Source organism: Polyergus mexicanus, unplaced genomic scaffold, assembly GCF_030449975.1.
Source record: "Polyergus mexicanus isolate NDT 795.1 unplaced genomic scaffold, iyPolMexi1.0 SCAF_19, whole genome shotgun sequence".
NCBI classification, from domain to species: domain Eukaryota; kingdom Metazoa; phylum Arthropoda; class Insecta; order Hymenoptera; family Formicidae; genus Polyergus; species Polyergus mexicanus.
This window is the reverse complement of record NW_027223339.1, coordinates 1,012,459-1,036,481: the sequence shown is the minus strand read 5'-3', so window position 1 is coordinate 1,036,481 and position 24,023 is coordinate 1,012,459. Positions and strand designations below refer to the sequence as shown.

The window sequence follows — 24,023 nt, the reverse complement described above, 5'->3', positions numbered from 1 at the left end:
TGTTAATCTCGGAATATCAATCGAATGTAAATTACAACAAGTGTCCGGCAAATAATAATCGCTCGATGGATATTGTACAAAGTCTTAATGACATAAACAAAATTACCACACATTATAAATAACATTATATATGAAAAAAGAAATAAAATATAATAGAATGTTAAAAAACTTATAAATTAAGTTTAATCTGAAAATTTATTTTAAATATTTAATTAATTAATTGAATCGATTAGATAATGCAATGAATCTCAAATAATAGAAATTAATAATTCTGTTATATTTAATAATATAATATTATGAGAGAATATGAGAAATAAGCCTTTCACATGTGTGTGTGTGTGTGTGTGATGGTAAATGTAATATAATTTATTTCGATTTTGTAATAGATATTAAATGTGTATATTACTAGAAAATCGGCAGAACGGAAGGAAATTATGTATTTCATTCATCGGCTAATTCCAATTAACCTATTTGAGTTTGTATTGTTTTAAAATGAATCAAGGCATTGAGTATAGAACGTTTTACCGAAATTTAGCCTGGATGTTGAAACTATCACTTTATTTACCATTCTATCCCGCGAGGTCTTCGAATTATTCTCAACTCAAGAAGATCCAAGGACTTAATCTCCGCCGCAAAACATTATAATCTATCTTGTTCTCGGAATATAAATCGAATGCAAATCGCCAAGCGATTTTCCGAACGATCCAGGAAACAATACCTATCGATTAGCGACGTTGAGTGCCGTTGCGCGATTATTTGAAACCTCCTGGGAAAACTAGGGACTCGCGTTACTTATATCGAACGGATCGATCGTCTTCGTCGTTGCAGAAAATTCGATAAAGCGGATGTGAGAGAGATAGTCTACCTTGGCTAACCTTGAGAGAGTCACGTTACATCGGACAGGGCGCTTCTTACGTATGCGCTTGCGGTTACATTAGCCGCTTGTTATACGAGAAAATCGACGCGCGGGAATTTATCGGTTTTCAGCCTGTAAAGCGAAAAACGTGTGTGTCCTGTCGTGAAACGTATTACGTCGAGACGCCGTGTTACGCGATCATTTCTTTAGCTGCACCGAACTGTTTATCGGTAGGAAAACTACACATTACGAAATGCTGCAGAAATGCGTGGCAGTATTTTTACCGAGGATAATGCGATGACTCGAATGTATGTGCGAAAAATGCATATCTGAATTGTTCGGAGAAGAGTGGCATAAGAGTCAAAAGATCATGAATAATACAATAAATGTGTGAACGTATATTACAGTAATATCACATACTAATAGTCTCAAAGATGTTCACGCTCTAATGAAACTTTGTTATAAATGATCGTTTATTATCACCATTTGCTAGTTAATGTCATAAAAAAATTAAAATAATTTATATGTTGAAAGAGATATTCCTTTATCTTAATAACTAAAAATTTTTAAGTCTTTGTCTTAAGTCTGATTTATATTCTTCTCGCGATAATTGGATTGCGTCACGTAATAATACCGCATTTAGGTTTCGACTGTGACATTTCCTAAGAATTTCACGGTCGAATTGTAACGAGGCACTTTGTATTCTTTCAGGAACTGATTAATACGGACGAACCCCAATTGTCAGATATGATAATTAATTGAAAAAGACGGCGATCAGATATATCCGTCACTTTCGCATTTTTTTTTGTGTCTCTCATTCTTGTATGGAATTTGCTTTTCTTTTTTTTTATTCTTTCATTTTTTGATAAACTCGATGCTCGTGAACGAAAATTTTACGAACGATTCCAGATCTAGTTCACAGTTTTAGATCGCGTTCTCGCACGGTGTGCTGCTATTTTCATGAACTTATTTCTTGAGACTAAAATCTTTCTCTCTCGCTGCACGAATTAATTTTCTTCGCTCTTAAGAAGAGTATCTTAACATTCTGAATTTGAATATGTGGAGAACCACTTTGTGGTGCTTTTCGTGACATTCAATCTGTTAATTAGCGTGAATTATTATGGACGGGGATATCATAAGCACCGCGAGTAATATGGAACAGTATAAAGATCAGACGGAAAGATAGAATGAAAGGAACTAAGATATGTTAGACTTTTATGGTACATCTACATAAGTTTTATTTTCATTATTTCAGTAATTTTGTTGGGACTGTACTTAATTATTATATCAAATCGGACTTTATTTTAAATTTTCGACTTATTTCAGTTATCTCCTAAGATTTGTGTGTGCTTCGATAAGTTGATAACATATGTCATCATACGTGTCTAGGATATGAAACTATTAAATATTAATTAAATATTAATTTCTAATATTACAATGGCTCTTAGTTGCTATATAATTCTTTACATACAATATATAAAAAGAAACATATTTAGATTTAAAAATATAAATATTTAAGAAAAATAAAATTTATGTTTACAAAGAATTATATATGTATCTTTCACATATGATTAAAATTTCTTAAAATATTACTTATTTGTTTCTTGGAATTAACATAATCAAGTTTGTAAACAAAATGAACAGTGTCACGTTCGAGATATCGTGATACCTATTTCCTATGTCAATATTGAGTCGATCTCGTGCTATCTGGAAAATCGTTCGATCTGGCGATGCTGCTCCATCGACACAGAGAGCGAGGTCATTCGACGTTCCCAATAATCGATCCGTTACACGCCGCTGACAAAGTGCACGCTCACCACGGCTCGAAGCCGTTGAACTTGCTGAAGAATGAGATTTCGTTCGCACCGTCGTGCCGACATCGGAATCAATAAAGAGCCCGGCGGACTGAACTAGGTTAATACGAGAGTAGAACGTTACAATTCGGTGCGCGAGAGCTCTCCTCCGTTCGCTCCGTTTTCCGTTTAACGTGCGAGACTATTCTCCGTTTCTGCTCTTTTTACCGGCACATGTAATGGATTACACAATTTAATCCGCTTCGTATCTCGCGTGTGCAACTCTCAATCCATGTTTCTCCTTTCTCTCTCTCTCTCTCTCCTTTTCTCCCCGCTTATTATCATTTGCGTACGCAATCTATACGTAATCTATTCGTAAACAAGTCATTACCTGGATCATTATATTATAAATGTAACTTGAGTCACAATCGGTGTCATACTTTTATTTATCAGAAAGATCATTACCTTGTTCCATTTACGCAACAGTTTCAATTATCAATTTGAACTTTGTAATATTTTCTGTTAAATAATCTATAAAATAAAATTCTAATAAAAATCTAATAAAATTATTGAACTTTTCTTGTAGTTTCCAATATATTATAACGTTATTTATCACGAATCTTTGTATATAAATTATTAAATTATTTTTTAATATACATACATTTAATGAATAACACCGATAGAGAGTTTTTTTTATCAAGAAAAATTCGAGAAACCTAAATGGTGTTTCTCTTTATTAAAATTTAATTGGATTCTTTCGCGTAGTATATAAAGTTTTGACGCGTTAAAAAATAAAACAATATTATGATAGCACAGTTCTGGCTTGCATATAATTAGCGTATAATATCTTTTTTATCTTTTTTATTTTTCGACAAACTCGTTTCCTTCTCTATTCTACTCTATTTTGTTTTCTCCTCTGCTTTTCTCTTTTCTCGTCGACCTAGCCAGAACGTACGACCGAACATATAACGCGGTCATGCTATTAAATCTAAGTGGCTTAAGGCCTTAAAGTCCGCTTCGCGCCAATAAAAAGTGGATGAAATTACATTGGCCGGCGGGCTTGTGGCTTACTTTGCCCTCCGATCGTCCTCTCTTCGCCGGCACTTTCGCTTGGAAAAAATCCACCGCTACCCCCGTATTCGCGAGTTATCGCGCGGATATCGCACCTTTATCCCCGGAAATGGTTCTTACTCGTAAGCAAAATGACGCTGGTGGCGACGATACGTACGCCGCTGGCTGGATAACCGAGTTTTGTGGCGAACAATCTCGTCGAGAGATAGTATCGCCGCGTATTTTCCTCGGGAAAAAGATTATGGGACAAGTCGCGCGAGTCGCGTTTCTAAATATGCATACGTATCGTATATATATATGTGTGTCTTTGGCCGTAGTTTGCGCGTCAGCTTTTGCACACAGCTCTTCCGCACAAAATGGGAAAATTAGACGGCGAGAAAGCGGGACTTTAAGTCGCGCTCCCTCGGAAACTCGAAGTATTTTTATATCCGTGCGAGAGAGCGGTTTCTTTCTCGTCTAACCGTTTCTTCTGGCGTTGCGGTTTCCCCACAAATGAAGCTATCTATGACATGTTACGTATGTTAATAGGTCTGCTCGATTAAAAGATATTTTAACCATAGTTTAATTGTTCCTTCGTTTCTTGCTAACCAAAAGCATTTAGAAGAGAGAGAAAAAAAGAGAGAGGCAAAGAGGGTTGTTAAAATACAATTTAAATTTTAATTGGCTTTATATTGTATATTTTTGATATCTATGCTACTTTGAGACCAGCTTTGTATCGGCGGATATGATGTTTCAGCGCGCGTCATTCTCGCTCAAAGATGTAAATGAACTTTGCCTCAGTGCTCGTGCGGTAGATTCGAGAAGTCGATACGACGTCTCATTATATATATGCTTAGCGGGTTCACTCGTCTTTGTTCGCGCGTAACGATCGCAATTATCTCGGCGCGATGTTATCCGCTATGAATCACCTGCTAACTTGACGTGTAATGCGCGCCTGTTGCGATTTGATATTGCTGCGACATGTTTAGGCAGAAGAAGAGCCTTGCGCGATGTATCATTTTAGATAAGTAGAAATTGGCTCTAACTCGCCGCTCGACAAGGCGATTTACTAATCCATTTAATCTCACGGCACCATTTTTGGAACGCTTACATAATATGCTGGATATATTGTCATGTAGATTCAAAGTGAAGAACGTTAGAAATATAATAATGAGAATAGTAGTTTTGAATGTAATGCGAAAGAATTTCCAATTGACAGATATGTCACTTTTATAAACATTTAGAAAGAAGAGAGTATATGTTATAGATCTGTAATAAATATGTATATAAAAAAATTTATTTAAATTCCAAGACAAGGTCTAATCGAACAAATCGTTAACAGAAATTACAAAAATATATTTTATTATATTATATACATATATAGGCGAAAGAAACAAAAGTAAAATTAATGGTAATAAGAATTATTAAAAATATTGCAAATAAAATTTTGAAAAAAGATGCTACTGATTTGCATGAGTTTACAAGTATATTATCAGAAGTAAATTATATTTAATGTTATAAAAATTGAACTGTATGATGAACGGGGACTCATTTCTGATCGAATGGCCAAACAAAGGATGCACTATTATAGTCCTAGTTAATATAAATTCTCTCGGGTAGCATCTGTGCGAAAGGCACGACGAAAATATAATCAATAAAGTGCATCTCGATGGGTTTAATCGCATTGACAGGCCGGCCGCCTCGTTAACCCTTCCAATGAAAATTAATTTAACGAGGTCTTGCATAGCCTTACTCAGGATATTTTCCTTTTTCTTTGTTTATGAAATACATTTGTCGCTCGGTCCGCGCGAGTTAATGCCGCTTTTAGTTTCGGTATCTATTTAATAATACTTTTGTGTTATAGGCTATTTTGTCACTTATTAATAAAAAGAAAGCATATAATCGATAGTATGTCTTTCCCTGCTCTATAAAATATTTATGACTAAAAAGCTAGCGAGCCATTTATACGAGATATATTAAAACTTTGCGCTTATAATGAGATATTTTTAAATATTTTCTTTAAAAAGAGATGTTCCCCAAATAATGTATTATAATGTATATTTCTAAATTTGCCACTATCTCTCTTTAATTTTTATATATTTTCTATGTTTTTACATATATTTTTTATACGCACAATGTTAAATTGCGAGTAAATATATTTTTGCCATCATATTATTAGCATTCAGCCAATCGTAAATCATAGCAGCCCAGAAATCTCCTTTCGTCTTTTCTCATGGACAATGAATTGCGTGCGTTTTATTGCAACATGTGACGCGCAGCTCTAAATATAAGCACGCACAGACGATGTTATAGGAAGACGTAGCAATTTGGCGGAGCTTCGAGTCGCAGTTCATTTTGAAAAGAACGTAAATCAACTTGAGATAATCCCATTAAAAATGGACACGCCGTTTCAATTTGTAACCGCACCTCGCATAAAATTACCTTTCATAGTTTGATTTACGTCGCCTTCGCAATGAACAGCACGTTTATCACGTGACGGAATTGATCGACAGAGTTGATATAACACAGTAGAGGTAAGATAAAACCTCGGAATCTTCTCGGACGGGTTAAAAAAAAAGTTGTCTCTCTCGAGCCCGTCCACCCACATCCTCTGTTTCTCTGTCCTTCTCTCTCTCTCTCTCTCTCTCTCTCTCTCTCTATCTCTATCTCTCTGTACACCCCGCGCTTTTCTAGATAAATCCTTCAATTATGGCGCGACCGGGCAAGTCGGTAAACGTGTACGCGACGCGACGCAGCCTTCGAAAACTTCGTTTTGCCGTCTCGGGACGGCGGCTTTAAGTGATTTATAATCAAAACTGGATTAGAGACGGGTTGGAAAAGCTTTAAGTTACCCTGCAAGCTTGGGGCAAGGCTCGAGAGCTTTATGCGACAGGCTCCGCCGGATGATTTAAAAGTCGTCTAAAGTGTATTAAACGTGGGATTCTCGCAAAAGCACGTTCGATGTTTGCAGCATCGACGTCTCTTCCCCTTCCTCTCTCGTATTTACGTGACTACGGTTAAAATATAAAGTATATAAAGTATCCCAGAAATTTCAAAGTCTCAAGCTGATGGTCATAGATTTTTTTTTTTCACTCAACATAAATATATTTTTCCTGAAATGTCTCTCAAATGTAGCGTCAAATAATTTTTGAAATATTAAAAATGAAAAGTTTTATGCTAACTTTTGTTTTAAAAGTAATTGACTTGAGACTTCATTATATACATATATACATAAAATTTAATGTTGAATATTGTAAAAAGTATAATACATATTATAATGCTTCTTTTCCCTTCAAAGAGAAATCGATTTGAAATCCGCGACATATTGTGTCATTAACTTTCGGGGCATTCCATGTACATATATAATTTGTAATGCCGATTTACGATAAATAATATTGTGCAAAGATTTGTGCGGCGCTACCTCATAACGTGTAGCTTTTTTCACGGAAACATAATTTTTTACATCATTAAGTGCATGACGGAAGTTGCGCGATAATCATGGCAATTACTAAAATAATTAATTGCAGAAGTCGATGTCTAATGATGGGATGATTTTCACTCTAAAAATTTATTCGCTGCAGATTGCAATCAAACCGTTCCAATGCACGTTTATCACGCGGCGTGTAATATACAGCTGTGCATTTATTGTGTTTTACTATCGATGCGATCGATGACGTTCGTGCTACGATATAACACTTGCAGACGATGAGTATCATTACATTGTAATCGTTTCTAAAGTCTTTATTTCTTCTCTATAGAATAGGAAACGAGATTATTTTCTTTTGGAAAGAACAAATTTCTCAATCTATTTAACAAAAATAAAACAAAAATTTTTTTAATTTCTTTTTATGAACTATATTATTTATGAAATTATACATCTAATATATATATATATATATATATGTCAAGTTTAAATTTACAACTAGATTTGAAGATAAATTTTTAAAAAGGATAGGAGGAGAAATGTGAATTTTGCAATTAACACAAAAAAGTAGATATGATTTATCATTTCGACTCGTTTTGATATCTAAAAGTAATTTACGGGATGATACATTCGAAATGGAAGCTCTACCTGACGATACGTCAAAAAACAGGAATGATTTGTCGCTATACGGTGGTAACGCACCGCTACTATTTCGTACGATGGGAAAATGCTGTAGGAATTCTCGCGGTGAAACGGAAAGTCGTCGAAAGCCCTACGTTGGGTGACAGGTGTGTCTGATAGCGATATCTCGACATCGTGTTATATAATATATGGACGTACAATATCTTCCGCGACTTTATGTGTAACATTGGGATCTGATTTTTGAAATAACTTCGATTGAATAAAACGAATTCAAAATGTCATATTTAAACATGGATCTGATTCTGAAAAATTATATAATCTCTTTGTAGATTTTTTTAAACTTGTCTTGAACACATTGTACTTTTTAAAATTTAATTTAATTCTATATTGCGAAATGAAAGATTTTACATGAACTTTAATTGTTTAATTATGAATTTAATTGTAAAATGTGTAAGAATAATTCTTAATTTTGAAGAAAAAAAATTCTTTTTTGGTTACTTATTGTTAGTCATAAAAAGGGATTCTGATTTTACAAAAAAAATTCTTTTATTATCGGTTATATATTGTATATCTACATGTTATTTTTCTTTTATAAACAGTTATTTTGTTATATTCTAAGATACAAATGATTTTATTTTTGTAAGTTGAGAATTAAGCGAGCTATATTCATGTAAGTTTTTTGAATCACTCATAGAAATCAGATTACGAGGTTGATCACTATGTCGCGGGATATTCTGCGTAACAAAAATGTCTCGTGACGGTTTTGTCGAGCTCTTCTCTTGACGTGACAGCTCGCAAATATGCGTCCATATGGTCATCCGACACGCTCGCGCACTTCGTTGCATTATTTCGGCTAGCCGATTCATCATGTTTTGACACATCACCAGTGACTGTTGCATTATGACGAATGTCATCCAAACACTCTCCTTCGTTTTTTCATCTCTTACCTTGCGTGATAATAAACGATGAACATGATAAATTAGAAGAATAGAAAATAGTAAAAATAATGGGAGGATGAAAAAAGAATAGAAGTAATTTAGTTTAAGAGAGAATCAGAAGAGAGAGAAATAATATGTACACAATTACATTGAAATATGAATTTATTAAAAATAAGATAGTTATTATAATGTTCTGAAATTGCGATAAATATTAAATTATTCTATACAGTGCGTTGGATTAATATCTAAATGTCTGATATATTTTATTGTTTTATGAAATCGTATTTATCACTTACATGGTCGGAAGCTACAAAGAATCGTTGACCCATTCACTTTGATATCGTTATGTGTAGCTTAATTTTATCCTTGGACAGCATAATACAACATGATAGAAATTTCTTTCTATCATATCTTTCTCTCACTTTTATTTCTGAAGTGTCAGTCATCTCTCTATCAAATGATAGGTTTTTTTTCAACTTTCGAGAACAATAATGTATGTTTCATTGGATAACTTTTCGTGCTGTCTAACGCGATGTTCCTTAATACAAATATCAATCTTTCTAATGTAGTAAAACGATATAGAGAATTGAGCGAAATATAATATATCTTATGTCATATAATGTCATACACTATTTTTAAATAATTCGGTCAAATAAATATATGTGAGTCAAATATATTTCGAATATGTCAAATCCCCAGTTTCATAAGCTACGCTAAAATAGAAATATGATGTAAGTATACATATATTTTCTCTTTTTTAAGATATATGACACTGCGAATTGAGAGATATTTCATCGCTTTTAAAACAGTTTTTTTTTTCTTTCTAAGAAAAAAGATCTGGGTTATAAAAAATTTCAAAAAAAAAAAAAAAAAAAAAGGGGAAAACAGAGTATGCTGTGTTCGTGTATCTCAAGTAAACATTTTAAGAGATTTACATACATTATATAATATGTATGATAGTTTTTTCTCAAATAAATGCACAGATCTTTAAAAAAAGATACTTAGATCCTTTTTTTGGAAAAGGAAAATCAAATTAATTATCTCGATGCCATGTGCTTTTCACTAGTATCGTATTTGTAGCTTTCTGTGCGCGTTTGGTGATCTACATTTTATTATAAGATAACACCATGAAGCGATGAGGAGAAAGGGGGGAAAAGTCTCCATTTACCCCTCCCATCTCTCCCTGCCCATTTCCTAAGTCGGTTTAGACCAGAACGACGGTGAGTACACCCCTGGGTCGATCCTCCCGGACAACCAACCCCGAAGCCCCAGCGTCCCTCAGGGGGCTTCGGCGCACGCTATAATACTCGGGAAACTTAACAGGCATCCAGCTTACCGGCAGCCCTGTACAAGCAACATCCCTCTTCCTTTTCATCCCCGACCCTCTTGCAACCGCCGATATATCTCCTCTCCCTTCTCCGATAGTCGCACTGCTATACTTTCTCGTGACGTATGCTCTTTCTAACATTCATTTATGCGCCTTTCGCTTTTCTTCAAAGCATAAGTTTTTGTAAATCGCAAATTCTCGAATCCGATCTCGCTTTGGTGTTTGAATTTCTAAACCAAATCTCCATTTTTTTTCTCATGACGTAGGAACAGCTGGTAAGCACTGATAGTTGTCTCGTATCTTATATCAATTATTTAAACAAAGAACCGTCCATATAAAAACACGTAACTATCATTTAATATCTCATTTATTTTAAATTTATTAATAGTTTATTTAACATGTTAAATATCGCCTAAATCGTAAATGTTATAAATTATTTTCTCTTATCGCACAAGATACTATCGCGCGTCTTTTCCCACAAAAACAAAACTTTTTAAAGATTCCTCATGTTAATACATACTGTTTATTTAATACCATCACACGTCTCTCTCTTTTTTTTATTATAAAAATTAAGCAACTAGAAAATATATTCGAGCAAACGGACGCTATAACATTTATTCATTTCGTGAAATATCGCCCTTCTCGTACTCAAAGAGCAAACTTGATCTCTCTTGCTCTATGCTAGCGCATCTCTGCTAATGCAATTTCCAACCGGGATTACAAATTCTGCAATTTGGCAGCCATTCGTTTACAACGTGGATCACAAATTGTGGATCACTATTGGTGACGCGCGTCTGTAAATAACGTTTTCATGTCGACCAAATATTAATATTGTGCGCGCACCCGCCTCGAAACTGCGCTCGTTAGCCCTACGGATTATGAACTGCAATTACGTTCTGGGCGTGTGCAAGGTGGCTCCGAATTTGCTGGGGACACACTGTACAGGACGTTTCGACAAGGACCGAGAACAGCTTTGGGCGTCAACTACATTTAGAATCCGAAACGCGCGAACGAATTTCTATGAAATCTTATTGGCTTTTATGCAAAATATGAAGAATGTTTCAAAATTGTTTTCCTGTTAATTAATTTTTTGACACGCTTTGGACTATCTTTTCACGAAGAATCGTTATCAGTTCTAAAATTTATTTTATAGAAACGTACTTTTTAGCAAAACTCTCTTTTAAAATTGGAGAGAAAAAAAAGAATCTATAATTTTTTTAATGTTTGCTTTATATTGAATAAATAGAAAAGAATATTGGAAAAGAAAGAGAAAAAGAGTAAGTACATATTTGCCCCAATAGTATAATATTATCTTTCCCTGTTGATATTATAGTCGAATCATATCTCTAATAATTAGAATTGCACGATTTATTTTGGACCACTCTGTATTATTTTCAGCGCATACGCGCGCTGGTTCAGTGGATAACGATCATGCGCGACTTTCGACAGTATAAGCGAGCATCGTTATCTACTTCGACCTGCGATAGGCGGTTTATATGCGCGATCGTATAATACGCAACGAGCGGTCGCTCGCACGCGCGTCCGTCGTAGTCGAAGTTTATAAACCCGCCCCATTATTAATCGCACCCGATATTAATCCACATGTATGCAAATACACACATACGCACTGTCGCGTTAGTCCTTTCGTGTTGCAAATCAGGGAGCTATCTCCTTGATTGGAGCATTTTAAACGCATACGATACATCAGTTGTTAGAGACTTAATCAAACCTTTTCAGATTTGTAAAGTAAGAACTTTTCGCTTCAATATATGTAGTAATCATTTCGAATTAATCGTAATAACAAAATTGGCAAGCATACCTGTTAAAAGATATGTATGATACTTTATATATATAACTTTATTTGATTACGGAAAATTTGTTTCTTCTCTATGAGAACTTGTTTACAAGATATAAAGCGTTTGTCACGAAATTATTAAAAGAGCACCCGCAGATCGAGTCGCAGCACTCGTCGTAAAGGGCACGTCGTGACGGAATTCATTCTCGTGCATTCTCGCGAGCTTCTTCGTCCTTCCTTTTCTTCGGCTTCGTCTAACTAGACACACGCAGAGTCTCCCTTTCTCACAAAGACCCTCCTCCTAGAACTTACCTGGTTCTATTTGTCTCTGTCACCAGTAAATGGCCTTTGCCGAGCATTACGAGCCTGTCTATTCCTTCTCCTCCCTCCCTCTCTCTCTCTCTCTCTCTCCGAGTCCGCAAATTCTCACAGTCTTCTCTTTTTCTCTTCGTATCTCTCTCTCTCTCTTTTTGTATTGTTCATGCGTCTCTTCCTATACTTTTCTTTTTCTCTCTTACTTGAGCCTCGAATTGGGATCTATAAAAATTGGTCCGAATGGCACCATAGGGATGACTCTTCCATTTCTTATTGGCTATCTAACACAATTTCGTTTACTCGTATTTCTTTGTCTTTACTTGTTTGCTAAATAAAGTTATCTAGTTAATTCCTAAATATTTAAATTTTTATGATATTTTGAAATAAATAATGATAGTTAACATCATAACGGGCTTTGGAAAAAGATTAACAGCAATAACAAAAACTAGAAAATTTAAATGCACGAATTTGCGAGATAGAGTTTTCAAATCATCGAGAATATATTTTCTTTGCAAATCGCAAAAAGTAATACATCAGAATTTTGTATACTATTTCATTAAAAGGTGGAATTTTTTAAGCAGCAAAACGTGAAACTAGTATTCCGTAAAATGCATGTTCCCTCTGTAAAATGTTTCAGTTTTAAACAGTTAGCAATGCAATTAGAAGATAAACAGATTTTAAAAAAAACTACACTTACAGAAAAAGTTTTAAACTTTGTTAGTTGAACCCAAAATTCTCTCTCAAATACAATCCACATATATAAAAGAAAATTAACATGAAATAATTTAGGAATATAGTAAAAAAATACATTTAGCATGTATCATCTCTTTATAATATTTTATTATTATTAAATGCAATATTAATAGAAACGAGAAATGAGGATTTTATAAGATAAAAAGAAGTCGTACAAAAATAAAGAGACAATTCTAATATTATCTTGTTGTATATTTATATCTTCTGCAAATTAGCTGTTTATAGATAAGGACAATAATTTTTAAATACAGTAAAGATACGTTAATACAATAGAAGTATCAATTTTATGAAAATTGTCAGGAGCGCGATATTGTTTCTTGAACAAACGATATCGCAACGTGACACATTGTGCACTTAAGGATTAAGCAATAGTCGATACTGGCAATTTGCCCATCTTCCGTGAATGTCGCGTGCCTGTTGTTTGCCAGCATTGTTTCATTCACTATCGAGCGGTAGATATCAATGGAAAAATCCATTTTACTGATCTGATATCTCATCGGATTTTACCGTGAACTTTAACCGTCTTTTATATAAAAAATATCTGCGAGCAATGGATTGTTAGCTGAATCAAATATTTTTCTCTCTCAAAACTGTTTTATTATTCGATTCTTTGAATATAGTTCGAACAGAATCTATTTTAAAATAACTGAAATTTCTTAAGTTGATACATTTTTACGTTACTATATGTATATCAAATTTATATTGGCCTTTAAATATTGTTTCTTTTATTTTTTTAAGCACGATGTATGTATATTATAATACAATATATAATATTATCATATATGTATATGTATTATATATTGTATTATGATATAAAATGTATTATGTATGCTATTATTAATATTAATTGCAATTATATTAACAAATTTTATAATTATTATACATATAAATGTTTTAATTATGTCGAATGTGCCATTTGCATCAAATTATTCGTATAGTTGAAAATTTAATTTCTTGACAGTTAGAACTTAGACACTTGGAACATTTTATCATTTCAAGCAATTGTATGAGAGAGAGAGAGAGAGAGAGAGAGAGAGAGAGAGAGAGAGAGAGAGAGAGAGAGAGATTTCTAAGAAATACACGATTAATGCACATAATCAAGTAATTCTATTCGAGGAGATTGATTACTTGCTATGATGAAAAATAAATTCAGGGAATATCTTTCAGTTAGTTTCACATTTGACGCGACAACGTGCAACAGAAGCTATTAGACGAGACTAATAAAAATCAGGAGGTACTATCGCTGATACGCTACCGGGTAGCCTCTTACTTCTCATTAGCTTCGATGGACCCATAGTCGTTCTCCTACGCCTTTTTTTACGTCCGACCTGATTTTCCCTGTAAGTGATCACCTGATACGTGATCGTTTCCACGAGCCGAGCGATATATCACCTCGTTATTTTATGGATCGTACCTCGTTAGCTGACGGAACTAATAATCTTACGTTTGCAACGTGTGTCCGTACAAATAGCTCCGCAGAATTTATGCTTGCGCATATTTATAGCAGTTGGTAAACTCAGACGATGAATTAGAATTGAGAGATTATATTTTCAGAATTATATATTTATTTATTTAATTGATTAATTTTTTTTAAGTAACAATAATTTATTTAAATTATTATTATTTATGATTTAGCGAGATTTTTTGTTGAATTATAATTGAAAAAATATTATTAATTATACTTTATATGTTTAATGCCTCGCACATTATTTTTTCAAAATGAGAAGTATTAATTGTTTTAAAATTATTCTATATTGAAAAAAAAAGAAAAATTTTTTACAACACCAAGTGATATATTGAATTGTATTTGATATACTTTTTCTATAGATTTTTCTCATTTTTTAATAACTTGTAACTGAAGTAACAATAAAAGTAGATAAGCAACCGCTTAATAAGCAGCCATACCGTGATATGAGTTGATAAATAATTCACTTTTGTGAAATTGGTTCCCCTTTCTTTAGATTTGGAAAAAAAAAAAAATGGTATATATAAAATAATATGAAAATTAATAAAATAAATTAATAAAATAAAATGATATTTTCTATCGTAATAACAACATGAAATATTTTTCTATTGGTTTTAGTCATTTGAGAAAGATATAAGTGGTACTTTAAATATTACTTTCTCCGTAACGAATATTTATAAAATATTTACATATTTTAAATAAGTAAAACTGTGGAAAAATAGATAAATTTTAAAATATTTTATATAATTTAGAAATGTAGAATTATAATTTTTTGGTCATATCATTCCAGTAGAATGTTAAACATTCTTGTATATGTTCTCTCGAAACATTCTCTCGTTTTCATACAGAAGAGGCTTTCATGAAAAAGCCGAAGAAACACATTTTCGGCGCAAGTGCCGGAAAATCGACTGAGATAATGGCGACTTTGTAAATCTTCTGGGGACAAGGCGGAGATAACGAGCCAGGATGTTTTCGTAGAGCTCACTTTTCTTCTCACGGTACATACTTTGCGGGCATTTAGTTTTGGTTTAAGTTTGCCGGAGAGAGTAAAGTTCACGTTTCTGTCGCCGCTGGCAACTCGATATGCCGTAGGGATCGGTCGTTTTTAAAAACTCAACGACTGTACGATTGTTTAAACCTTTTAACGATTGTTCAACTCGTTAAGGATCCATTAGGGGCTTCGGACTCGGTAGACCGCGCAAATTTTCCGTCGCTCGAAGTCTCTCTCTCTCTCTCTCTCTCTCTCTCTCTCTCTCTCTCTCTCTCTCTCGTCCTACGCTTCCTGCACTTTAGCGGTGGCAAATTAATTCAAGTTTTCCCATCCCGGTTGGTTATAGTAAGTTTTTGCTAACGGCCGTTCTCTTCTCGGAAAATTTCCCCGTAGACTATAATAGCTATTCCGCTATGTTTAAAGACTTTTAATTTGTTATTTTGCTGAGCAGTAAATCGCTGTTATCGAAAACAGTTTACTCGAGGCAGATTAGAATGTCGATTAACTAACAATCTCAGGAAAATGTGCTAATAGATAGGGAGGTGGAAAATCTATATTTAGATTCTGGAACAAATTTCTTAGGAGTTATATTAATGAAAAACTACAGAATGTATCAATAAACATCAAATATGAAAGTGAAATCAATGGAAATAATAACAGTTAACATAAAATAATTAATAGATAATAATGAAGCAAATTTTTTTTACAGAATCACATAAGAAGAATAAAGAAATAAAGTAATAATAAAAATAAGTGGTTAATAAAATAGATGAAAAGAAAAGAAGGAGAAGCGCAGAGAAAAATTCATTAACAATAAAAAATAATAATAATAAAGAATAGTAGGTTAAGTTTTTTTTTTTTTTTTTTTAAATAAATAATTTAAACTGATCAATTACGGATTTGTCATCGATGTAATTACTTAAGTATACAAGAGCATTTTTATTGCTTTTTCTCCTCCATTAGGATTTTGTCGAGGATTAATTAAACATTGGAGGAGTTTATTCTTGCGTCGTATCTTTTTGAATTACATCAGAAGCTTGCGCGGAACGTTTTCCACGTCAACCATTTACTTAATGAGGAATTAGAAAGACCTTCGAGCCGAGGGAGTGGAAGATTTAAAGGATTGCGGAGAGCAGCGATGCACCCCGTTCCTGCGTTTCGATTTTTCTCCGGCTCCATTATCTTTCCCTCTCATCCTGTAAACGTATCCTTTTCTATGCTTTTAATACTTGCACTTTTTTCCAAAGCACGTTTGTGCAATCGCATTTGTTACGTAAGTTTTTTTTTCTTAGAAAGGTAATTTGTCTCTTAAGCTGCTCTTGGCAGTATGCATGGCTTTACCCTCAATGTTGCATTCTTTATGGAGGCGCCGTATGCAAGGACACGTTTACAATAAAGTCAAACGCATGTATAGTACGTGACGAACTGTATTGTATCGAACCATTATACAATACTGAATAGTCAAACTTTTTCGGTAATAAATCTTCTTAAATAAGAATTAAATAGATGAAAAATCCGCTATACCGAGATTTTGCGAAATGCAATTTTATACAGAAAATTTACTGGAATTATCGGAGATCTTTTCATTATTAACACAATTTTAAAACGTTTGTGTATAATACATTTATAATATGTAGTAAATTTTTTCATCAATCAACATCATTTAATTTTCATAATTTCTCTTTGCATCTATATTTACTTTTTTATTATTAATAACACGCAAAAAACATAATAATTTTAATATATACTATAAATCAAATTTCATATAAGTATACCATATGTATATGTATGCTACTAATTATGATTTATAAATTCTTAATGTTTTCGTTAGGCCAAATTTTTCTACACAACTTGTACTCACGATATATAATTCTCCATTTAATACATATCGTATCAATGTTGCAAAACAGGATTGTTGATATCAAATGACAATATTTGATACCTTGATATATACCATACATGTATATTTGAAGTATCCTTATAGAACTTGAATTTCACATCGCCTCGAGTCAGCACGCTAATTAGCTCGTAGTTTCACGCATGTTTGACTTTCTCGACTAACATAGTTCGTCGGAAACGAGAGATGTCTCTGTCGTGTATCGCTTCGGTGAGATCGCGGTACAAACTGCCGAGAGCAATTAAGACACTCGTTAATTACCGTTTTAACCGACATCAAGGTGCGTGTCGCTCCTCCTTAACACAATGGGAATTCACGAAGAAAGGCACGCGTTCTGTTTATCAGATACGGAGAGTTTACGCGGAGTTTAGCGTGTACGATAGTTGGCGTGTGCGCATCCATCCACTTCTAAACCGGAAATGCAACAGAGAGTACATCGTATTCGTTATTTTAAAATATTAAGATATTAAAGACATATTCACTTATGCGGTGCTGTTTCTTAAACAATTTTATCTCGGCGAATTCTTGCATCATAGAAATATTTCTTCGTATGAAACTGTATATCGCGTTTGATTCAATACTTATCGGTACACGTGTCACCTGATCTACTTTCTTTGTACCTGCAATCGCGTATTATTTATACTGCTTATTCACCGCGCGAATGGCTCATGCAATCACGCGAACTTTCTTATCTTTTCTTTTCTATCGAACAAATATATACTGTTGCGCGATACTGGACTCTCCGATTCGTCATTTAATGAATAACGCGTATTGTCGACTCGAAGTTGCTATAGTCTATGAGACATACATCGAAACTACGTCGCAGTTAATAAACAAATCGATTAGCATTGATCGTTCTTCCTAGACTTTTCCGAATGGAATGCGCAAAACGTAATATTTTTTTCTCGAATTATTCATTTTTATATTGATCTATTATATTGAATTTTTTGTATTAGTTTTTTTTTAAATTAATTTTTTTGATATAATTGAAAACTCTTCTATATATTAAATCTTATTATAAGTTCATATATATATATATAATCCTACTTTCAAATATGTATATATATGTATATATGTATATGTATACATATATATAAAAGCAGGATTATATATACATATAAACTTATATGTATATTCATTAATATGAAACATATATTTAGAATGCAAAGGTATCACAAATACATCATTTATTTTAATATTGATATTTCTGTCAGCACAGCGAAATCAACTCAATACAGTTGAATAGTAAGTGTGTCCATCTAATTTAATATTGAATCCTCCTTCGCTCCGATTCGCTCGATTCCGCTCTTTTTCGAGCGATGACTTCGCAATACGGCTATATATTGTAGAAAGAATGTCCCTTCTGATCGTTTATCGAGAGACAAGCATGAATCGTGAAATTCACTCGAAGTTGCATGTATCCGTGCAAAATGAATTCGCTAGAATTTTCTCAAAAGAATACACAAAGCAAAATTCAGGTTTCTCTTCATATTGACGAGTTGTTCGACTCCAATTTAAAATTACAATAAAAATTAATCAATCTTTGTTTTATAAAGAATTTGAAGACTTTAAAGAATAAAAATTTGAACAAGTTGCATGTACATTTCAGTAGCATTACCTATTCGAATATTTATTAAAACGATTCAACTTCAAATTCAAAGAATGTATAAATTATAGTATATATTACGCGAAAATATTTCTGCATATATACGGTATGTCAGGGAAAACGAACGGCGAAATCGAAGACTCATCGGCGCTCTCTATAAGTTTCGGTTAACCGCTGACGAACGATCGACAGTAATCGATCGTGAAGAAATAGCCTCGATGGTTCCAGGCAGGGATGACGGTAGTAAAGGCGAAAGAACTGCGTGATCATCGCGTTTCTGTCTGTGAAGCGCGGAAAAAGTCCGTGGAATGTGATTGCCGTTGACCGTCCGCAATAAAATCGTTTCGCGATAGGACGACCGGTTTGCTACGTTAATAAATTATTGTATGTATCGCGCTCAAGTCATGCATGCGAATCCGAAGAAAGACTTCGCCCGACTTCACATTCTCGTTAGAAAATTTAATTGCGTTAGGCGGGATCGCGCAAAGTCGTAAAGACGAATAAGAATTCGAGCTACTTTCCCGGAAAATAATAATGACTTTGTAAATTGATAATCGAGTTAACTCGCGACGGATTCTTGACGAATACTTGACCCGTGAGTGTTCCGTATTTTCTCCATATAATTGCTGTTAAATATACATACTTCATATGCAACCGCTATGCGGATTACAATGTGCGCATATTTGAATTGCAATTTGATAATTACGAAATTAAGTAAACAAAGCGATATTCCGAACCACACGTATGTTTCCGAAATAATGCGAATAATGATTTAAATGCGATATTGTTCGCAAAATTTAATAAATTATTACACGATGGGTAAACGTAATAACATTCTCGCATATAAATAATTATATTTGTTACATTAAGATAAGACACTTAAGAAAATTCTCGATCTCGAATAATAAATGTCTTTAAAATCATGATATAAATCTTCGTTGGGGAAAACTTATTTGTTTATATGTAAATTTTATTGCGCGTAATATAATATGTACTTTGTTTCGATTTTTCGGTTCGATCGATTCTATTTACGCGGACGGATGCGGCGGAGAAAGATTGTTCTCGTGCACGAGTCTGGCATTCGCGCGCACGAATGACGCGAACGCGCGTGAAAGGAACACATGGCGTTTTATAAGAGACCAGTCCTCCTGCATCTTGCCTTCTTTTAAAGCTTTTCGACGCCACCTGTTACGGTAAATGCGAGAGGAAGAGGATCCCCCGAGCCTTTTCGCGAGAGACGCGGTCGATCGATTCGCATTGTAATAATCAAGGAGGACGATTCGCGTCCTTCTTGCAACGTGGTCTTCCCATCTGACGACCATTCAGCCACTCGACAACAGAAAGTACCACCGTACGCCACGCCATATGATTATAATTCTAGCTAGCGATGGCATTGATACCCTCCGTGACGCTCAGCTATCAAGTACCGTAGTACCGTATATCTGTATGTACCGTATATATACTATATATATATCTGTATATGTTGAAATTTTATGCAACTGTTCCGAATTATTTCTATAGAGATTGCGCAAAATATGGGAGATTTTCGCACGCAGATGTTTCTAATCTGCTTCAGGAGCCGAAATACTATAAACCGAGATTGACATCGAATAAAATTGGTGGGGTGTAATTCAGGAAGGATAGGGGAGGGAGGGAGGGAGGAGAAATGGGTCTTCGGGAAATAAGAAAAGTTTTGTTCTCGATCAGCCGTTACCCTTCGCATTGCGATAAGAGATGAGAGAGAGAGAGAGAGAGAGAGAGAGAGAGAAATAGATGATTGCCGTCTCTTTTCTCTTCCTTCGTTCGCCCTTTACTCCACCTTCTTTTCTCTTCGCTTTTCCCAGTGCGCTCTCTTGCCGGCTGCGCGAAGTCGGCCGTTTCATTTTCTTAAGAGGGGGCCGAGAGATGCGTCGGGGGGCACGTTTCAAAGGCACCTGGTTTTCCTCGCTCGATAAATCGCACATTTCCCCCCGTCTCGCTGCCGCCATAGCCTCATTACTTTCGTCTTGCTACGTAGTCTCGTTCGTCGAATCTTGCAAGTACGTGAACTGCCGAGCGATCGGTGAGGAGCACTTCTGATCGCATAAAAATGTTTACGTTCCATTAACGAGATGCCATCTAAATGTCTTTTCCTTTCGATGATGCACTTTTGTTGCTGAATCGACATACGTAATTATTTATATATCTCGTTATTTATTTTTTATCTCTCTTAAATTTCTAAAAGTACGGTAATTAGTGTGTTTTTGAATGCGCGTCGCGCGTTGTTATCTTCTTTATTATTACGCTTGATTCCTATCATAGGCTGTTGGCAATAATTGTTCCGTTGCACTAATTGCACCTTTCCCTCTGATCGAAAGTAGATTACATCGCGTGCGAGAGGTGCTTTCATCTTGAGTTCGAGGAGATAACAGTTACGCTCATGTATAGTGAATACCGCATTATATATGATATATATAATATTTCTAAAATCAATTTACGAAATTAAACTTAATAAGTCTTATTATAATCGAGAAGAAAGAACTTTGTCGCCATATAAAATCGGAATATCTTTTTAACTTATTCTTTCCTACGCTTGTATTACCATACATACATAGTCTCAAGGTACCAATTTTCACCGGTGTTATAAATGGATATAATTTTATAACTTAATAAAATTTAAAATTGCTTTTGTTCTATTTTTTTGCTAAATTTCTCAGGTACACTTTGCCATATAATAATGACCGATTTATATTGTTTTGTTACAGGCCTGGGCGAGGCTCGAGAAAGAGGCCGCCTCCGCCAGGATCGCCGGGCAGCGCGGAGGAGGAGAAAGAGGAGGAAGAAGAAGAAGAAGACGCGACGGAGTCCATAGTGTGGAAGTAGAATAGATATGTTGTCAGTCTTCCCGGCAGCGACGACAGGGACGATGAGGACGGTGGTGCGGCCGGTGATATCGCGATCGCGCCGACGAAGCTGTCGTCCGCCGCTGCCGCTGATCTTGATCCTAATCCTGACATTGTCGCTATCATCGCGATTGCCGACAGCGCGCTCGTTGCCGGCCGATATAGTGCAAAAGTTCCACGATTCGGAGGTGGAACGCATGAATCATCTGGTGGTGGACAAGAATACCGGCCGAGTGTACGTGGGCGCGGTTAATCGACTCTATCAACTGTCGCCGGACCTAGTGCTGGTTGTTAAGGAGGTCACTGGACCGAAGGGCGATTCCACGGCGTGCTCGATGCTGGACTGTCCCCGCGAGGCGCAAAAACGGCCGGTCGACAATGTGAACAAGGCCCTGGTGATCGATTACACTACCACGCGGCTCATCTCCTGCGGCAGCCTCTTCCAAGGCATGTGCACGGTGCGCAATTTGCACAACATATCGGATGTGGTGCAGGAGGTTAAGGAGGCGGTGGTAGCGAACAATGCCACCGCCTCGACGGTCGCGTTTATCGCACCCGGTCCGCCGAATCCACCGGTCTCTCAAGTCATGTACGTCGGCGTGACCTTTACCGGCAATTCGCCTTATCGTTCGGAAGTGCCAGCAGTGAGCTCGCGCTCCCTCGACAAGGACAAGATGCTGAATATTGCCGAAGCGGCGGTCACGACCGGCACGCGGATGTACGTCAATTCTTTGTCACGCGAACGTTATCCGATCAACTACATCTATGGCTTCAGCAGCGGTGGCTTCAGTTATTTCCTCACCACGCAGATGAAGAATACGGAGACGCCGATCTATCTGTCAAAGTTGGTGCGCGTGTGTCAAGACGATGAGCACTATTACTCGTACACGGAAATACCGATTAATTGCACCAGCGACGAGCGTATCTACAACTTGGTGCAGGCCGCTTACGTTGGCAAAGCCGGCTCGGTGCTGGCCGGTGATCTGGGCATCACCGCCCAGGACGACGTGCTATTCGCTGTGTTTGCCGAGAGCGACGGGCCCAATAGCGATGTGCCGCGTCCGCACTCGGCTTTATGTGTTTACTCCCTCAAAGCAATCCGTCGCAAGTTCATGAGCAACATACAGAAGTGCTTCAGCGGCGAGGGACAGCGGGGTCTGGAGTTCATCTCGCCGAGTCACAAATGCATATCAACGGTGAGTCATTTTCAACACTTTTATTTAACCGTTGCCTATTTCTAATCATGATAAAGTTTCCTTTAAAAACTTATCGTCAAGTTTCCAGTTCGTTAACAATTGCAAATATTGATCCAAAAATGTATTTCTTATACGAAGCAAGGCAACGGTTATATATATATATATATATATATATATATATATATATATATATATATACAATCAATCTGAATACCATGTTTATGTGCGAATGCTAAATTTATATAAATCGACACGCGTCGTGAAATAATCGTGAGCCTTCTTAGTAAACAGAGATCGAGCGTTAGCGACACACAAACGACGATAAATTGTTCAATTCACTAATACTCTTTCCTTACGAGACGGGCAAAGTTAATTTGGGAAAATTCTAAAGGATTCAAATGCGAAAAAATGCGATATACGATCTCGAAATTCTTTCTGCTCATCAGAAACTTTCGAGTCGTTGATAACACAAATAGAATTAACAAAACACATTTATAATTCATGAATTATATACCAAACAAAGAGAGAGAGAGAGAGAGAACGTGACATTTTCTAGATAAATATATTACATAATAAATACTTTTTAAAATAAAAAGTAAAATAAAGACGCTTTGATATTAAATCTTAAATTTTATATAATTTTAAAAAGAAAATTTTCTTTTATCACACATTTACTGCTAAATATATAGCAATCTTATTATCTCATTATCATTTGGCATAAATATTACACCGAGAACTTGAATAAATTACAGAAGTCAGAATTTAACTCGCCATATTTGATATACCTAAAATTGCACTAATCTAATACTAGTGCGAATAAAAAAACCGTGATAAATAATTAAACATATATGAAAAATTTCACTATATGTCGTATATGTCTGATTAATTTTATTTATACTATATATATCACATTTCAAAACATTTAATAAAACAAAAAAAAGAATGCTATTGCATATTGCAGATTTAGAAGTCAGTTTTAAAAAAACACACTAACTGTGAGCACACAGTTTCAAAATGCAGAGCTCACGTACAAATAAAAATAGAAGTTTATATATTTTCAGTTATTTTCATTTATCTGTTTTCCTCTTTTTCG

At 35.1% G+C, this 24,023-nt stretch overlaps 1 protein-coding gene across 2 annotated transcripts in view; it reads left to right on the top strand.

Annotated features, from left to right (window-relative positions):
- Positions 1-24,023, top strand: part of Plexa (plexin A) — a 253,077-nt gene that overhangs the window by 55,805 nt on the left and 173,249 nt on the right. For both annotated transcript variants that reach the window (XM_070311324.1, XM_070311325.1), the window contains one exon: positions 21,597-22,930. In XM_070311324.1, the coding sequence (XP_070167425.1) occupies positions 21,722-22,930 (1,209 nt within the window). In that variant the 5' untranslated portion in view covers positions 21,597-21,721. The remainder of the gene's footprint in view (positions 1-21,596; positions 22,931-24,023) is intronic.